This window comes from Kogia breviceps, chromosome 7, assembly GCF_026419965.1.
Source record: "Kogia breviceps isolate mKogBre1 chromosome 7, mKogBre1 haplotype 1, whole genome shotgun sequence".
In the NCBI taxonomy this organism is placed as follows: Eukaryota; Metazoa; Chordata; class Mammalia; order Artiodactyla; family Physeteridae; genus Kogia; species Kogia breviceps.
Genome location: NC_081316.1, coordinates 8979959 through 8995261, shown reverse-complemented (window position 1 = coordinate 8995261; position 15303 = coordinate 8979959). Strand labels below are relative to the sequence as shown.

General features: G+C 51.9%; 1 protein-coding gene across 3 annotated transcripts; it reads right to left on the bottom strand.

The window, feature by feature from the left end:
• Nucleotides 1-2307: 2307 nt before the first annotated feature.
• On the bottom strand, nt 2308-15213 carry ZNF408 (zinc finger protein 408). 3 transcript variants are annotated; one of them, XR_010841237.1, is made up of 6 exons: nt 14988-15093; nt 14406-14683; nt 13128-13189; nt 12646-12905; nt 9896-11587; nt 2308-2567 (listed from the first exon to the last, which is right to left on the bottom strand). XR_010841237.1 is itself a non-coding variant. In XM_067037117.1 (6 exons), the coding sequence occupies exons 3-6, from the start codon at nt 13791-13793 to the stop codon at nt 10068-10070; spliced, it is 1899 nt and encodes a 632-aa protein (XP_066893218.1). In that variant the 5' UTR covers nt 13794-13954; nt 14406-14683; nt 14988-15051; the 3' UTR covers nt 9178-10067. The 3 variants fall into 3 exon arrangements, 2 of the variants coding, with proteins under 2 accessions (XP_066893218.1, XP_058924389.1); XM_067037117.1 differs by lacking the exon at nt 2308-2567 and adding an exon at nt 13737-13954 and having other exon boundaries at nt 9178-11587; nt 14988-15051; XM_059068406.2 differs by lacking the exon at nt 2308-2567 and having other exon boundaries at nt 9178-11587; nt 14988-15213.
• Nucleotides 15214-15303: the final 90 nt, after the last annotated feature.

The following is a 15303-nucleotide window of genomic DNA, read 5'->3' as shown; positions in this document are numbered from 1 at the left end:
GGTCAGCAGGTCAGGGCCGTGGGGACAGGTGGATAGATAGTCTGCCCCCCCACCCCCCATCTGGGAGGACAGGTCCTCCTGGGACCAGGGATGGGTGGTCTGGGAGGAAGTCCCAGAGCAAAGACCAGCGTAGCCTCCATCCAGCGCCTCCCTCTCAGAGACACAGGCGAACTTGGGCCAGTGGGGTCACAAGATCTTCCTGAGGCTCCTTCCAGCCCTAACACACGGTGATGGTTGTTTCGATCTCTGTGTGTCTGTTTCCTCGTCTGTACAGTGGGAAGAGTATCTTGTTGTGACGACTAAAGGAGATTATGAATACATAGTGAGAACTTAATAATGAGTAGCTACACGGGTGTAAACCAGTGGGGAGGTTTTTGTAATCACCACATGCACGTAAGAAAATGGAGGCGAGGGTGTGGCCAGATGAGAGCGGCCACCTTATCCCAGGTCACACTGGGGCAGGGCCAGCCAACACTTGCCCCGGCCTCTCAGCCACTGATGGAGGGTCCCACTTGCCCTCTTCCTTGTCTGGGAGCCAGGGAGGTGTGTTTGTGTGCGGGGGTTGCCCGGGAGGAGGAGCCAGGCCCTCTGGTCTATCTTCTCTCCCAGGTCTCCCAGGATGCGGCCCGCCCCGGAACAGGGGCAGCTCAAATCCCTGGTCTCCACGGCAGGGCCCTCCCTCTCCCCCTGCCTATCTGCCCCCTGCCAGGCCTAGAGTGGCTGCTGGTCCCACACTACCCCTGCCCAGCCCTCCCCCACTTCCAGTTTGCAGTATGAAAGGTAAATATTAGTCCTGGGTCTAATTAGGACAGAGGGCCAAAGAGCGGGAACACAGGAGCTTGCCTCACTGTCCTTCCCGCCTGGCCGTTCAGGGTCTGGACTGAGGACATGTACAGTCTGGGAAGATCACAGGGAGCAGCCCAGTGCGGAGCAGGGGAGGGAGGGTTGGCAGAGAACTGAGGACCAGGACTCGACTCCCATGAATCAGCTTAATGCCTGGGTGGCCCAGTTCCTATATATTTATATAGATATTTACATTATACATATATATTCATTCCTATTTTTTCTATATATTTTAAAAATTGAGGTTTAGCTTACATACGGTAATGTTGAAACCACTCCTAAGCGTTTTTTTTTTTTTTTAATTTATGTCTATGTTGGGTCTTCGTTGCTGCTCGTGGGCTTTCTCTCTGGTTGCGGTGAGCAGGGGCTACTCTTTATTTATTTATTTTTTTAAATTTTAATTTTTTTTTTTTTGCGGTACGCAGGCCTCTCACTGTCGTGGCCTCTCCCGTTGCGGAGCACAGGCTCCGGACGCGCAGGCTCAGAGGCCGTGGCTCACGGGCCCAGCCGCTCCGCGGCACGTGGGATCTTCCCGGACTGGGGCACGAACCCGTGTCCCCTGCATCGGCAGGCGGGCTCTCAACCACTGCACCACCAGAGAAGCCCCTGGGGCTACTCTTTTCATTTCAGTGCACAGGCTTCTCACTGAGGTGGCTTCTCTTGTTGAGGAGCACAGGCTCTAGGCATACGGGCTTCAGTAGTTGTGGCACGTGGGCTCAGTAGTTGTGGCGCACGGGCTTAGTCGCTCCGCGGCATGTGGGATCTTCCTGGACCAGGGCTCGAACCCGTGTCCCCTGCACCGGCAGGCGGATTCTTAACCACTGAGCCACCAGGGAAGCCCCCCTAAGTGTTTAATTCACATTTGTATGCATACACCCACCAGATCAAGAGAGAGCACATTTCCAGCCCCGAGCATACTCCTTTGAGCCATCCCTGAGATAACCACTGTTCTAACCACCAACACCGTAAATCAGTTTTCCTACTTTCGAACTTCATGTAAACGGAAGCCAGCAGCATATACCTGTTTCTGTCTGACTTCTCTTGCTCAGCAGGTTTCTGGGGTTCATCCCTGTTATGTGTATCAACATATCAGCAGTCTGTTCCTTTGAAAACTGTGTAGTAGTTCACTACCTGAATGTCGTAATTTCATTTATCCGTTCACCTGCTGATGGGCATTTGGATTCGTTTCCAGTTTGGGCTATAACGAATAGTGTGGCTGTGAATATGCGCGTGCGGGGTTCTGGTGTAGATAAGCACTAATTTCTATTGGGTACATGCCCGGGGGTGGATTTTCTGGGTCACAAGGCAGGCATACGTTTTAATAAGCAACCCTGACAAATAGTTGTCCTGAGCGGTTGTAGTGGTTTACACTCCCACCAGCAATGTTTGAAGACTTCTGGCCACGCGTATCTCACCAACCTCTGTCTCATCCATCCATTTCACATCAACCATTCTGATAGACGTGTAGGTGTCTCACAGTGGTTTTAATTTGTATTCCCTGTTCACTAAAGATGTTGAGCCTACTCTTCTTTTTTTCTTGGGGTGGAATGGTGAGAAGATCTCACCTCATTAACTTCTTTAAAAATTCCATGAGTAGGAGAAGCCTCCTTCTCAAGGAGGCTCTTGAGAAGTGGAGAGAAGAGAGGTGCGGTTTCGTCCTTCCTGCTTCAAGGTAGGTGGTCCTCCTTTTTCTGAGGACAGGCTTGGGCCAGCGCTGAGTCAACCTGAGAGGGAGAAGAGAAGGGGGGTGTTTCTGGCAGGGAGAAGGACAAAGCACATTACACGTGGCACCTCTTCTACTGAGGGTTCGGGCGGAGCTAGGGGCCTGCCGACCCCCTCGTTCCCTCGCTGTCAGAACCCACCAATCCCGACAGACAAGCACCACAGCATGAATGAGAGCACTGATTTGGGAGGCTGGTCCTGGGTTTCACTACCTGTAAAATCGGAAATATAACAATATTCACTTCGCAAGGCTGTTGTCGAAAAACTTAAATAAGATCCTACTGGTCGCTCTGCAGACTCTGCTTCGGAGCTGCAGCCCTGCTGAGTCCAGGGCACGCTCACGTGCACACATGGCTGTTGAGGGGCAAGTCTTGGGCCGTGACTTCCTCAAGCTGCTTACAGATGATGTTCCAAAGGAGAAAACTTTGGTTCTCTAAGCACTGGGAAGACGAGATCTGGTTGTAAGGGTTCCTGATTTCCCAGGCTTATTCCTGGATTTATGCATCAGGATGATGAATTTACATGCCATAATGGTACACAGAGCAAGTCCATTTAGGGGGAGAACTTTTCTGATGAGAACTTCATTTTGAATATGTCCAGACATCTGGTCCTTGGCAAATGCTAGACCCAACCCAAATGGCTCTGTGGGTTGTCTGCACGGCTAAGACTGATGGGTTGGATGGCAGGCATGGGTTCTTTGGCCTGGAGAGAGATAGCATGGATATTGTGGAGGCCATGAGCATTTTGAGCCCAGGAATGGCAAGACCAGCAAGAAGATTCTAGGCCATTCTGAGAAATGTGATTTTGTGTTTTATCTTATCCCCACCATTCCTCTCGTTCCTGTGGAGAGCACCTCCCAGCTCTCAAATCCTGTTATCTTTGTGCTCTGACTTGCTGTAATTCTTTGGATTCCATATACCCCTTGTCTCCTTCCAGGTTTAGCTGGATTCAGAGTTTAGGCGTTATGAAGTAGAAACTAAATTACTCCCCCAAAGCATATTATGTTTGTAAAGTATCACAAGTCCTGCCACACAGTAAGCACTCAATAAACAGCACTATTACATGATATGATGCAACAGGAAATCCACAATGCTGCCTATGAAGTGTTCTCCCTAAAAGAGTGAACCTAGGCTGGATCAAACCTCTAGCTTTACTTACTAGTTTACAGGAAATGCAGACGACAGGGGAATAAGTTAGACACCACCACGAGGAATGGGGAACATTTGACAGGACAAGTGATCCCGGATTCTCTAACAAATTCATGATGTGGCAATGCAAGGGGTGGGTGGGAGAGACTGTTCAGAATACTAGAAACCTAAGAGAGACCTAACAACCAAGGCATGAAGAGAAGAAAATGACCATGACTGATTTAAACCTTTGAACACATCAACTGTAAAAGGACTATTTTCGAACAAATAAGAAAATCTAAACATAGATTAGATATGCAATGATATGGAAGAATTACTGTTAATTTGTTAAGTGTTATATGACACCTTGTTATATATATTTTTAAATTCCTCATGAGTTACAGATTACACTGAAGGATTTACAGCAAAGATGAAACAAGCAGGGCAAAATGTTAGCGATAATTAAATCTAGGTGGTAACAAGATTGTTACATTATTCTTTTAAATGTTCTGTGTTTGAAAACATTCACAGTGAAAAGTGGACTTAATTCCTTAATAAATGGAGGCTGGTATTATCAAGTGGGTTCTAGTTGGACAGCCTCCCTGTTTTCCTGGGTGAACACAAGACTGTACCTACCCTCTATTTTGCAGAGAGGACCAAGGGAGAGCACCCCTCTGTGAACGTGGCTCTGGAGGGATCCAAGCACCTCCATGGGTGCGGGGTCCCAATAGACCGAGCACACGCTCAGGCTCCAGAGCCCACTGCAAGCCTCCCAGCCAGGAACCTTCTCTCTGGAACCCTCTCTGGGCCCAGTGGGTACTTGCAGCCAAGCGTGCCATTCCTGCTTTCAACACAAACACATACCTGCACCCTTAAAACAGATCCTACTTCCCTCTGAGAACAAGGCCGTAATGAGGGGTTGCATTTCTGCCCAAGTTGGCATCAAACAAAATCACGGGGGAAGCCAGCATTATACTGTAAAGCAAAGCTCTATAATCACTGAAAACAGTTGAATCATGTTCCAGGACATAGAGTTACAGAATTTCAGAGCTGGAAAGGAGATCAGATATTATTAAATCCAGATATTCTGGGTTTTTTTTTTTTCTGTTTTTGTGCTTTTTTTTTTTTTTTTTTTTTTGGCCACGCCACGCAGCATGCAGGATCTTAGCTCCCCGACCAGGGATTGAACCTGTGCCCCCTGCAGTGGAAACGTGGAGTCTTAATGGACTGCCAGGGGAGTCCCAATCCAGATGTTCTGAAGCCTAGGGCTCTGTGCATGTACTACATACAGGGTGGCCTTGTCATTTTGCATATTGAAAAAAAAACAGAACTCAAAAATCGTAAATTGGGCTTCCCTGGTGGCGCAGTGGTTGAGAGTCCGCCTGCCGATGCAGGAGACACGGGTTCGTGCCCTGGTCCGGGAAGATCCCACATGCCGCGGAGCAACTAAGCCCGTGAGCCATGGCCGCTGGGCCTGCGCGTCCGGAGCCTGTGCTCCGCAACGGGAGAGGCCACAACAGTGAGAGGCCCGCATACCGCAAAAAAAAAAAAAAAAAAAAAAAAAATCGTAAATTTATCTTAAGACAAAAGTAATTTTTTCCCTTTTGGCTGAAAATATGTCTTTTTAGATGGTTAATTACCTTATTTCTTCCTCAATCTGATCAGCAGTTTTCTATTTTGATTCAAAAATATGTTTCTATTTAATAAAAAAAAATTTTTTAAATACAGGACCCACAGAAGAAAAAAAAGTTACCAAAAGGGCTTCATGGTGGAGCCGAGATTGGGATCCACTGATCTGGTCCAATTTCCCCATGTCACTATGGGCGAACGGAGCCTCTGAGCTGGGAAGCTAATTGGTCAACGTCATACAGAGAGTTGGGCGAGGACCAGGACTCGACTCCTGCCTCCCAGGCCATCGCCGCGAGGGGGACTACTGTATACCCAGAGGACATGTGCACCCAAAGTACAAAACTATTGTGAGTGATGCTGACCTGCCCAAACAAGCACTACCTATAGGCAACATGTACCTCAATCTTGCTTGTCTTCCAAGTTAAGAGGGCTGATTCCAATACTATTAATAACCAGCTACAACGTATTAATTGCTCACCATGTGCCAGGTATGTAGCGCTGATGAGGTACATACTACAGCTATCCCCATTTTATGGATGAGGAAACTGAGGCATGGAGAAGTAACTTGCCTGAGTTTATGCAGCTAGTTAAGGGCAGAGCCATGATCCACACCCGAACTTGTCTAGTCCATGATGCTCTGCATTGTTTAAAGGTCCCTAAACATGAATCAAATTTTATTCTAAGATTTTTTTTCACACTATTAAAGCTGCAAATCAGGATAAAAGGTTCTTTATCTCCTGCACTTCCTGACGTTTGGCTCAGCAGCTACACACGCTGCATGTTTTTGTTTGTTTGTTTTTGGCCTCGCCATGCAGCATGCAGGATCTTAGTTCCCCGAACAAGGGGGCACAATCCGTGCCCCCTGCAATAGAAGCATGGGTACGTAACTACTGGACCGCCAGGGAAGTCCCCTCACCCTGTGAATTTAAATTTGCATCTGTGTGAAGTAAGTCAGAAAGAGAAAAATATCATCTATTAATGGATATATGTGGAATCTAGAAAAATGGCACAGATGAATCTATTTGCAAGGCAGGAATAGAAAGGGAGACGTAGAGAACGGACGTGTGGACACAGTGGGGGAAAGGGAGGCTGGGATAAATTGGGAGATGAGGTTTGACATAAATACACTACCATGTGTAGAACAGATAGCTAATGGGAACCTGGTGTACAGCACAGGGAGCTCAGCTCGGTGCTGTGTGATGGCCTAGTTGGGTGGGATGGGGTTGGGGAGGGAGGTCCAAGAGGGAGGGGATGTGTGTATGCGTAGGGCTGATTCACTTCGCTGTGTAGCAGAAACCAACACAACAAAAATTTGCATCTGTGAAAAGGTGTCCAGCAACATTTTCACTGCAACTTTGCTCTATAGCAAGAAGCAGCATTGAAATTCAGTGCTATATTCACCAAAGAGTTCAAAGTGACTTTATCAGGCGATGGAGAAAAGGAGAAGTAGGGAATAAAGGGACTGTCAACGTTATAATGACACAAGAATTATTTTGATTGGGGGGGTATTTTCTCAATGAAAGAAAGATTCCAGTGATCAGTCTTTCCAAGAACTGTCATTGCCTTTTACTTCCTTTGGAAGGGCACGAAAGCGGGTCTCAGAAGGCCTCGGCCCTGTCCCAGTTCTGCTGCTCTCTGGTCTCATGGCTTTTAGTAGGTGACTTCTCCCTCTGCCTCCATTTTCCCATCCGCAACGTGAGGAAGTTGGATGATGCCCTCCGGTGCCCATTCCCACTTCAGCCATGAGCGCTGGCTGAGCAGACGTGCTCAAACCAGGTGGCTTTGAATTTGCTGGCTTTGACCTGACACTGCTCTGCGTCACCAGGGACAGTCTCAGTGGGAAGTCCCCCATCTGTGTGGGGACGTGGCAAAGGGGGGTAAACATCCCAGGTTTTGGGCTGAGGACAGTTGTGGGGTGTCGGCAGGCCTCCCCAGCAACCCAAAGCATCCCCACTTCCCTGCGCTGTCCAGTGTCAAGCGATGGGTATGTCCCCAAGTTAGCTAACAATGCCAGGCAGACACAGCGGAGAGGTCACCTGAGTTGGGAAGACCCGCCTGCAGCTGCAGCTGGAAAAGAGCAGGACCTACCAGGCTGAGGCAGGGGGTCGGCTGACGCTAAACTAGTATTAGCAGCTGTTTTTCAGGCTTAAGGTGATGTGGCCTTTCTCTCCACAGATCGTCACCATCTCTTGCTGTCCTCCCTCTCCTTGGACAGTTTCAGAATGACGCTTTGCCAAGAACTTACTCACACTGGGTGGGTGGGTGGGTTAAAGTCAGTGCAAAGCAGGGGACACGGGGCTGCTTATGACACGGAGACTGAGTGCTGGGAAGCCAGGGGACACGACACGTCACAATCCTGGCTCTGCCGTTTACTGACTGTGCGGCCTCGGTCTCGGCAGTTACCAGTCCGCTCTGAACCTGTTTCCCCATCTGAGAAACACGCGGCACAACACCCAATTTGCAGGACAGAAGGAGGATGGTAAACGAGAAGGTAAGTTGCCCTGTCTCTCTTGCCTCCCCCTCCTCAAAGCAATGCAGTCTGGCTTCCAACTGCCCTCACTCAGCTCACCGGCGACTGGCAAATTTCAACCTTCTCAACAGCGAAGGACATCGTTTGCCCTCTTCTTCCTCGTTGAGATGCTCTTCCAGCAGCTTCTGCGACTTACACGTTGCAGGTCCTCCTGTTTCATCGGATGCTGATGTAGTCTCTCCTGAGGAGTCTCCCCTCTCCCCGCAGGTTGTGCCCCCCTCCCACTGCCTTCTTGAGGTCTCTCCCACAGGCACCTCGACTCAACCCACCCCCAGCCCAAATCATAGCTGTCCCGCCCCCACCCCACGGCTACCTAACTTGCTAAGTCAGAAAGCAGGAGTCAGATCTCCCTCTCTCCCTCGGTCTTTGACCTTGGTCACTTCTACCTCCCAGAGAACATGTCCACCCAAAGCCCTCCCCACAGCCTACAGCCCCTGCCCTCACCTCCCTGCACGCTCCGCCCTGGCTGCTCGGCTCCTTGCTCCTGCTTGCACTCGCTGGGCTCTGCTGGCACTGCTTCCTCTGACCGGAATCCAGCTCCTTCGGCAGACAGCCTGGCTCACTCCTCTGCACGGTTCAGGTCTCTGTCATGTTACCGGGGGCCCTCCCTGACCGCCCTCTGTAAAATCACACTCCCCATTCAACCTCTGCCCTGCATTACTTTTCTCCACCGCGTTTACCATCGTTGGACATGTATTTGTTTATTGGCTCTTGCCACACCAGAATGTAACTACCTGAGGGCAGAGACTGTTATCGCTGCTACACCCCTAACAAGCAGCACGCAGGAAGTGCTCAGTATTTGTTGGGTGAATGACCGCATTTCCACCGCCCCCCATTCCCAGCCACCTAACTGATTTCCCCACAACTGCACCTTGCCCGCTAATCCTCTCCAGTGGTCTCTTCAATCATGAGTCTGATTGTATCGTTCCCTTCAAAGAGCCCCTCAATGTCCTGAGAATGAAGTCCAAACTCTTGAAGCGAGGCCTGTGCGACCTGACCCTGGCCCCCTCCCCTCATTCTCTGCTCCAGCCATGCTGGTCTCAGGGCTCACACCCAGGCTCTCACCATGGGGCTTTTTCACATGCAGCTCCTCACATGCCCACCCTCCCCCACACCTCCTCATCCAACAGGTCACAGCTGAAATGCGGGACACCAGAGTGTGGGGGTTAAGAGCCTTACTCCAGTGCTAAACTACGTGGATCTGAGTCTCATCTCTGCCACCTGGTAGCTCTGTCACCTTGGGCAGGACACTTAAAGCTCTTTGTTCCTGACTGTCCTCATAACTATCTCACAGGACTGCTATAGGATTATATACATAAACTCACATAAAGGACTGGCCCACAACAAAGGCTGTTTATTATCATTATAATTTCTTGGGGACACCTTCCCTGATGCCACAGGCTAACCCATCCCATTAAACGCATCCACAGCACCCGGGAGGGCTCCTCTTTAAACTCTTACTGTTGCTCTCTGCCCCTCGTAGGCCTGAGCTCTGTAAAAGGCGCCGCCTCTGTCTCGTCCGCAGCTGCGTCCCCAGAACCTCGGGCAGGCCAGGCCCGCAGCTGATGAAACGCGAAACACATGTTCATTCCTTGCTCTTTCCCTCAACAGGGCTGCCTTTGGCCAGATACACACACGGGTGCAGAGCTGCCCTAGCCACCTCCCCCGAGTGTGGTGTCCTTCAGCACAGAACAAAAACCAACCTCACAGGCCTTCGGTGGGTGGTGGGAAAAGCTGCCAAAATATCGAATGCCTGACTCAGAGACTTGTCAGCTGAGTGTCTCTGGCCTTTCAACCTTCACAAGCCATTCCGTTTGGTTCCAAATAGAAACGCGTGGCCCTCAGGGAGCTGGACGCGAGTGACTATCCCAGCACCAAGCACCCCAGCAGGGCAACAGTGCTGCCTGTGACCCGGCTACCTCGCTGGGCAGGGGCACTTCCACACGGTTTAAAGAACAAGCACCTTGAGGAGTTCCCAGGGAGGGTGGCAGGACAAGCTCCACCGGAAGCTGATAGAAAGATCTTACATCTGGAAGTGGTTTACCTTATTAAGAGTCTTAGGAGACAAGGTGGTCGTCCATAAGCAGGAACGGAAGTCCTTGACCTGCTCCTCACAGACTAGTCTCTATCAGGGAAGCCAAAGAGAAAAATCCAGACACCTCAGCTCGGAAACACCAGTCTTTACACAGAGCTCTGCCGAGGGAAGGTGAGGGTGGTCAGGTGCCCGTCTCCACCTCCACCACTTCTGCCCAGGTGCTAAAACCCACGTCCTTATGGAGGAGCACCAGGCCGGGAGCAGGGCCCGGCTCCGCGGGCACCACAAGGCACCTATCCCGGCTCTCAGAAAGGGCGACCTCGAAGACGTCCGGGGCTGGGGACCCGCCCGGTTCACCGCCTGTGTCCAGTAGCTCTGGATCGGTCTGCAGGAGCACCACGGCGGGCTCCGAAGCAGCAGGCGGCACACAGGGTGGGCTGGAGGGTGCCCTGGGCTGATGACTGAGCTGGTGCCGCTTGAGGCTCTGGAGGAGGGTGTAGCCCATGCCGCAGGTGGGGCAGCGGTAGGGCTTGTCGGCCAGGTGGGATTTGAGGTGGCGCCTCAGCTTGGTGGCCAGCGTGTAGGCACGGCCGCACTGGGGGCACGGGAAGGGCCTCTCGCCTGAGTGTAAGCGCTCGTGCGCGCGCAGTGTGTGGGGATCCCGGAGGGCCTTCCCACACACGGGGCACAGGTGGGCCTCCCCCGTGTGGGAGATGAGGTGGCGCCGCAGTTCAGGCAGCTGGGGGAAGGCATCAGCGCAGTGTGGGCAGCGGTACGGGCGCTCGCCCGTGTGCAGCCGCAGGTGCCCGCGCAGGCTGCCTCGCTGGCGGAACGCCCGGCCGCAGTGTGGGCACAGGAAGGGCTTCTCCCCCGTGTGGAGCCGCATGTGGTTCCGCAGGGAGCCCTGGTTGGCCAGGGGCCGCCCGCACACAGGGCACGGGCACGGGGCAGGGGCTGCTGGCACCTGGTGTGTCTTGCGATGCAGCCGCAGGGAGGGCCGGCGGGCGAAGGCCTTGCCACACTGGTCGCAAGCAAAGGGCCGGGCACCTGAGTGTACAACCTGGTGCTCTCTGAGGTCTCGCCGGGTGCCGTAGGCCTTGGTGCACTGAGGGCAGGGGAATGGCCGCACCCCACGGTGGCCCAGCATGTGGGCTTTGAAGCTCTCCTCTGAGCTGTAGCTCTTGCCACACTCGGTGCAAAGGAAGGGCTTGTGGCCCGTGTGCACGAACGCATGCTTCTTCAGGTGGCACAGCTGCAGGAAGGCCTTGCCACACTCGGCACAGCGGTACCGTCGCCCCCGCTTCGGGGAGCCTCCCACTGGGCCAGGGGCGCTCCGCAAGCATGCGGGGAAGCCAGGGTGCTGCTGCTCTCCACTCTGCTGGGCCCCAGGCTCTGAGGTCTTCGCTCTGGGTGGCTGTTGATCACTGGGGCTACGCAACTTCTTGACTAGGTAAGCGTGCAGCTGGGGGCCCCTGGCAGAAGATGAGGAACTAGCCTCACGGCTCTCAGGGCCCTGCTGGGGAGTGGAGCTGCTCTGAGGTTCAGGTGGCATCTGGGTCTGGGGTGGGTCCTCCTCGTCTACACGGCCATCCTGAGGCAATGGGCCGAGTGGCTGGCTCTCCTTGGAAACTTGGTCCTGGATTTGGGACTGAAGTCCAGGGCTCACCACCTGGATGCAGGGGGGTGACTGGTGACCAGGATCTGCAAGGCAAGAGTGGGATGCTGGGCTTAGTAGGTGACTGTAGCAGGGGGTCACAGTGGTCTCACCTGGAAATTATAGGAATATGTGTCTTCTTCTCAGCCCCTGAACTGCAATGGGAGCAATGACACCAATCTCTTCTCTGGAACATGAGTCACACACTCTGTTTATCTTTCTGTCCAGTCTCAGGTGCCTTCTGGGGAGGCTCTCCTGGGAACCGCAGTGTCTAGACATCTGGATAATTTCTAGAGAAAGGCTATCCCAGAGTGCCCTTGTTCTCCCTCTGGAGACATGCACTGAGGATGAGTTGAGACCACCACCTCACTTTAGGTCACGTGAAAATAAAGGAATCCCCAGCCCCAGCCCAGACAGAAAAAAACATAAGAAAACTGGAAACCTTATACACAACATGCTGTCTTTGTCAGTGTGACCTCACTATTCCAGAAAACTTAACTCAGGAAGATAAAACTTGCAAATATCTATACAGTTGACCCTTGAAAAACACAGGTTTGAACTGCACGGATCCCCTGATACAAGGGTTTTTTTCAACGGTAAATACCACAGCACTACGTGGTTGAATCCACAGATGCAAAACCACAGATGTGAAACCTTGGATATGGAGGGTCAACCGTAAGTTATACTCAGATTTTCAACTGCCCGGAGGGTCAGTGCCCCTAACCCCCATGTTGTTCAAGAGTCAACTGTATTGTTCATTCCAAGGAAAAGACCGGTCACTCTTTAATAAAAAGCATCAAATAACAGTTTACATCCCCAAACTCTTTGAACCTCTTACCTGAAAATTCTAGCCTTGCTGTCTCCACAAATCCTAACTACTATGTCATGATCCTTACCCAATACTGATCGAGCCCCGTCCCCATCCCACACTGAAAAATCCACCTTATCCCAGACTTCAAAATTTCGATAAATATCCAGGCTTTGCCCTTCCCTCTCAGAAATGCTACTGTTCTCCCCTACTGTCTTACGCCATAAGCTTTGCTTTGTCTTATCAACAGGTTATTTTGGTGATAATCGGGGAAGCCAGCATTTATTTGACACATACCTGTGCAAGGTTCTGCTGCATCCTCCCCGGGGGAGGCCACTTCCTGTTGTACAGCAGACTCCACTTCTGTCACCACAGCCAAGGATACCTCTTCCTCTAGCCTGGGCTGGGTGGGGCTCAGGCCCTCCGAGGGAGGCTGGGGCCACATCAGCAGCTCAAAACCTGGCAGCACGACCCGGTACACCTGCAGGTGGAGCCTCCCGCTGATCCGCACTGGGGCCACGTTTCCCTCACCCTCCAGCCTGCCCCGCTGCACCAAACTGCAAAGCAGAGCAAGAGCTAGCTCAGGAGATCCCCTTCAAGTGGCCCTCCCTGAAAGCCCCAGCTCCTGGGAAGTCTGAGTCCTAAAGGATCCCATGCCTTTGGAACACTCACTGCAAAGATCCCTGGGTGGGAACCAGAAGTCAGCTTCCGATTCCATCCCATGCCACAACAGAAAGCCTCAAAGGAGCATCTTCACTACATACTCTCCTGTAACTTACCTAGTCCAGCCTGAACTCTGCTCACAAGCACACACATCTCCCCATGGGCCTAGTGACACGTCCTGAAATAAACCAATAAAAGTCTTTCTCCCATGTGTTTGAGGGGACCAGGGTGAAACAAACAACAAAAAAACCCCTGATGTAACCTCTCCTGAGACAGATCTAAGACGAAGCCCCTGGAAGGTTAATGGTCTCTGGTCTGCCTCTATAGGACTATGCCATTCGAGTTTTCATTCAATAAAGGCCCAAAAAACTGTCCCCTCACCTCCCTCCCAAAGCGTGGTGAATTACTGAATTGAATATATTATTGCCTTTCAGTGAATACCAAACAGAAGAAGTAGTAAGAGGTACATCAACTTTAAATTTGTTTTTCAGGACTTATGCAATGAAATCCTTTACCTGTGCTTTCTCATCTTTCGCTCCAAATAATCCTGGAGAATTAAAATAAAGGAAACGCCCAACCCTTTATTTTAAATATGAGTTAAACGAGGCATGCCATCTAACTAGCTATGTGACAAAGCTGGGATTTGATCCCATGGCTTTTTTTAAAAAAAATAAATTTATTTATTTATGTTCGGCTGCATTGGGACTTCCTTGCTGCGCACTGACTTTCTCTAGTTGCTGCGAGCAGGGGCTACTCTTCGTTGCGGTGCCTGGGCTTCTCATTGCGGTGGCTTCTCTTGCTGTGGAGCACGGGCTCTAGGCGTGTGGGCTCAGTAGCTGTGGCTCGCCAGCTCCAGAGCGCAGGCTCAGCAGTTGTGGTGCATGGGCTTAGTTGCTCCGCGGCATGTGTGAACTTCCTAGGCCAGAGATCGAACCCGTGTCCCCTGCATTGGCAGGTGGATTCTTAACCACTGTGCCACCAGGGAAGTCCCCCCATGGCTTTTTAATTCCAAAAACCTTTCCTCTTGACTTTCGTTGTCATTGCTGACACTCTACTAATCCACCTTTTTTTCCCCCCACATTTTGGCTGCGCTGTGCGGCCTGTGTGATCTTAGTTCCCCGACCAGGGATCGAACCCGCGCCCCCTGTGATGGAAGCGCTGGAGTCTTAACCACTGGACCCAGGGAAGTCCCATCTACGAATCCACCTTTTAATAACTTTTTGCACCTCCTCAGCTACCGCAAGTGAGGGGATGAGACAGTCCCTGAAAGAGAGGGCATAAACCATCTCCTATCTCTTGAAACACCCTGCATCTTCTAACAAACTGGAGAGTTATCGAGAAACGTCTGATCAAAATTTTCAGTCACGGAGAGGTAAAGCCCTATCCCTCAATACCTCCTTCTGCTTTGTTTTCACTCCATAGCCCTTCTGCTCGGAGGCAGACTCCTCTTCCAGTGGCCCCCAGAGCAGTCCTGGCTGCAAGGGTTCCCCAACACACCAGACCCCCACGCGCTGCTCCTTGATGAGTGAGGGGCCAAGGGCCAAGCCCCGCGGGAGGCTCTTTAGAGCAAGGATGGCTCGGGTAGGTCCGGGCGAGAGGTCTTTGAGTCCCTGTGCACAGCCTTCTCTGGAAGGGCTCCATCCTGAGTCCGGGCCCAGGCGTGGATCGGGGGCTGCAGGGACAGAGAAAGACAGTGAGGAAGCGGCCCAAGAGGTCGTGGGGTGGGGAAAGGGGAGAGAGAAAATCCGAGGTCCAGCTAGGCCTCAGGAGTCTGAGGAATCTGTAAGGGCTCCAAGAGGGCCCCGGAAAGGTTTAAGGCGGTTCGAGGGCTCTTAAGAAGCTCCCAGAGGTTCTGAGGGCACCGGAGGAGGATGCCAGGCTCGGGAGGAAAAGGGTCAGGGGGGAAAGAGTTGACCAGAGAACGTCAGGAGTATTTAGGCCAGGGCCGAGGGTCAGAGACACCGCAGGTCACTCACCGAACTGCAGTCTCTCCCACTCCAAGGGCAGCTCCTCCGCCTCCTCCATCCCGGGTCAGAAAGCCTCCCTCTGCCGGAAGTGAGACTCACTTTCTCAGCTCCCCCCGGAAACAGTCATTGACTACCAAATTTCCTCTCGGGAAAGAATCGTAAGAGTCAGACCTCATTGGTGCGCAGGACCGGGAGTTTGGCAGTAGTGGTGAGGCAATCTCTGTCCGAGAACAATACGAGTTTAGGATTCCGGAGGTCCACTAGGGATTTGAGTATCCGGTAGACAGGAACTAATTGTTTCAAGGGCTTCCTTTTGGGAGGGACG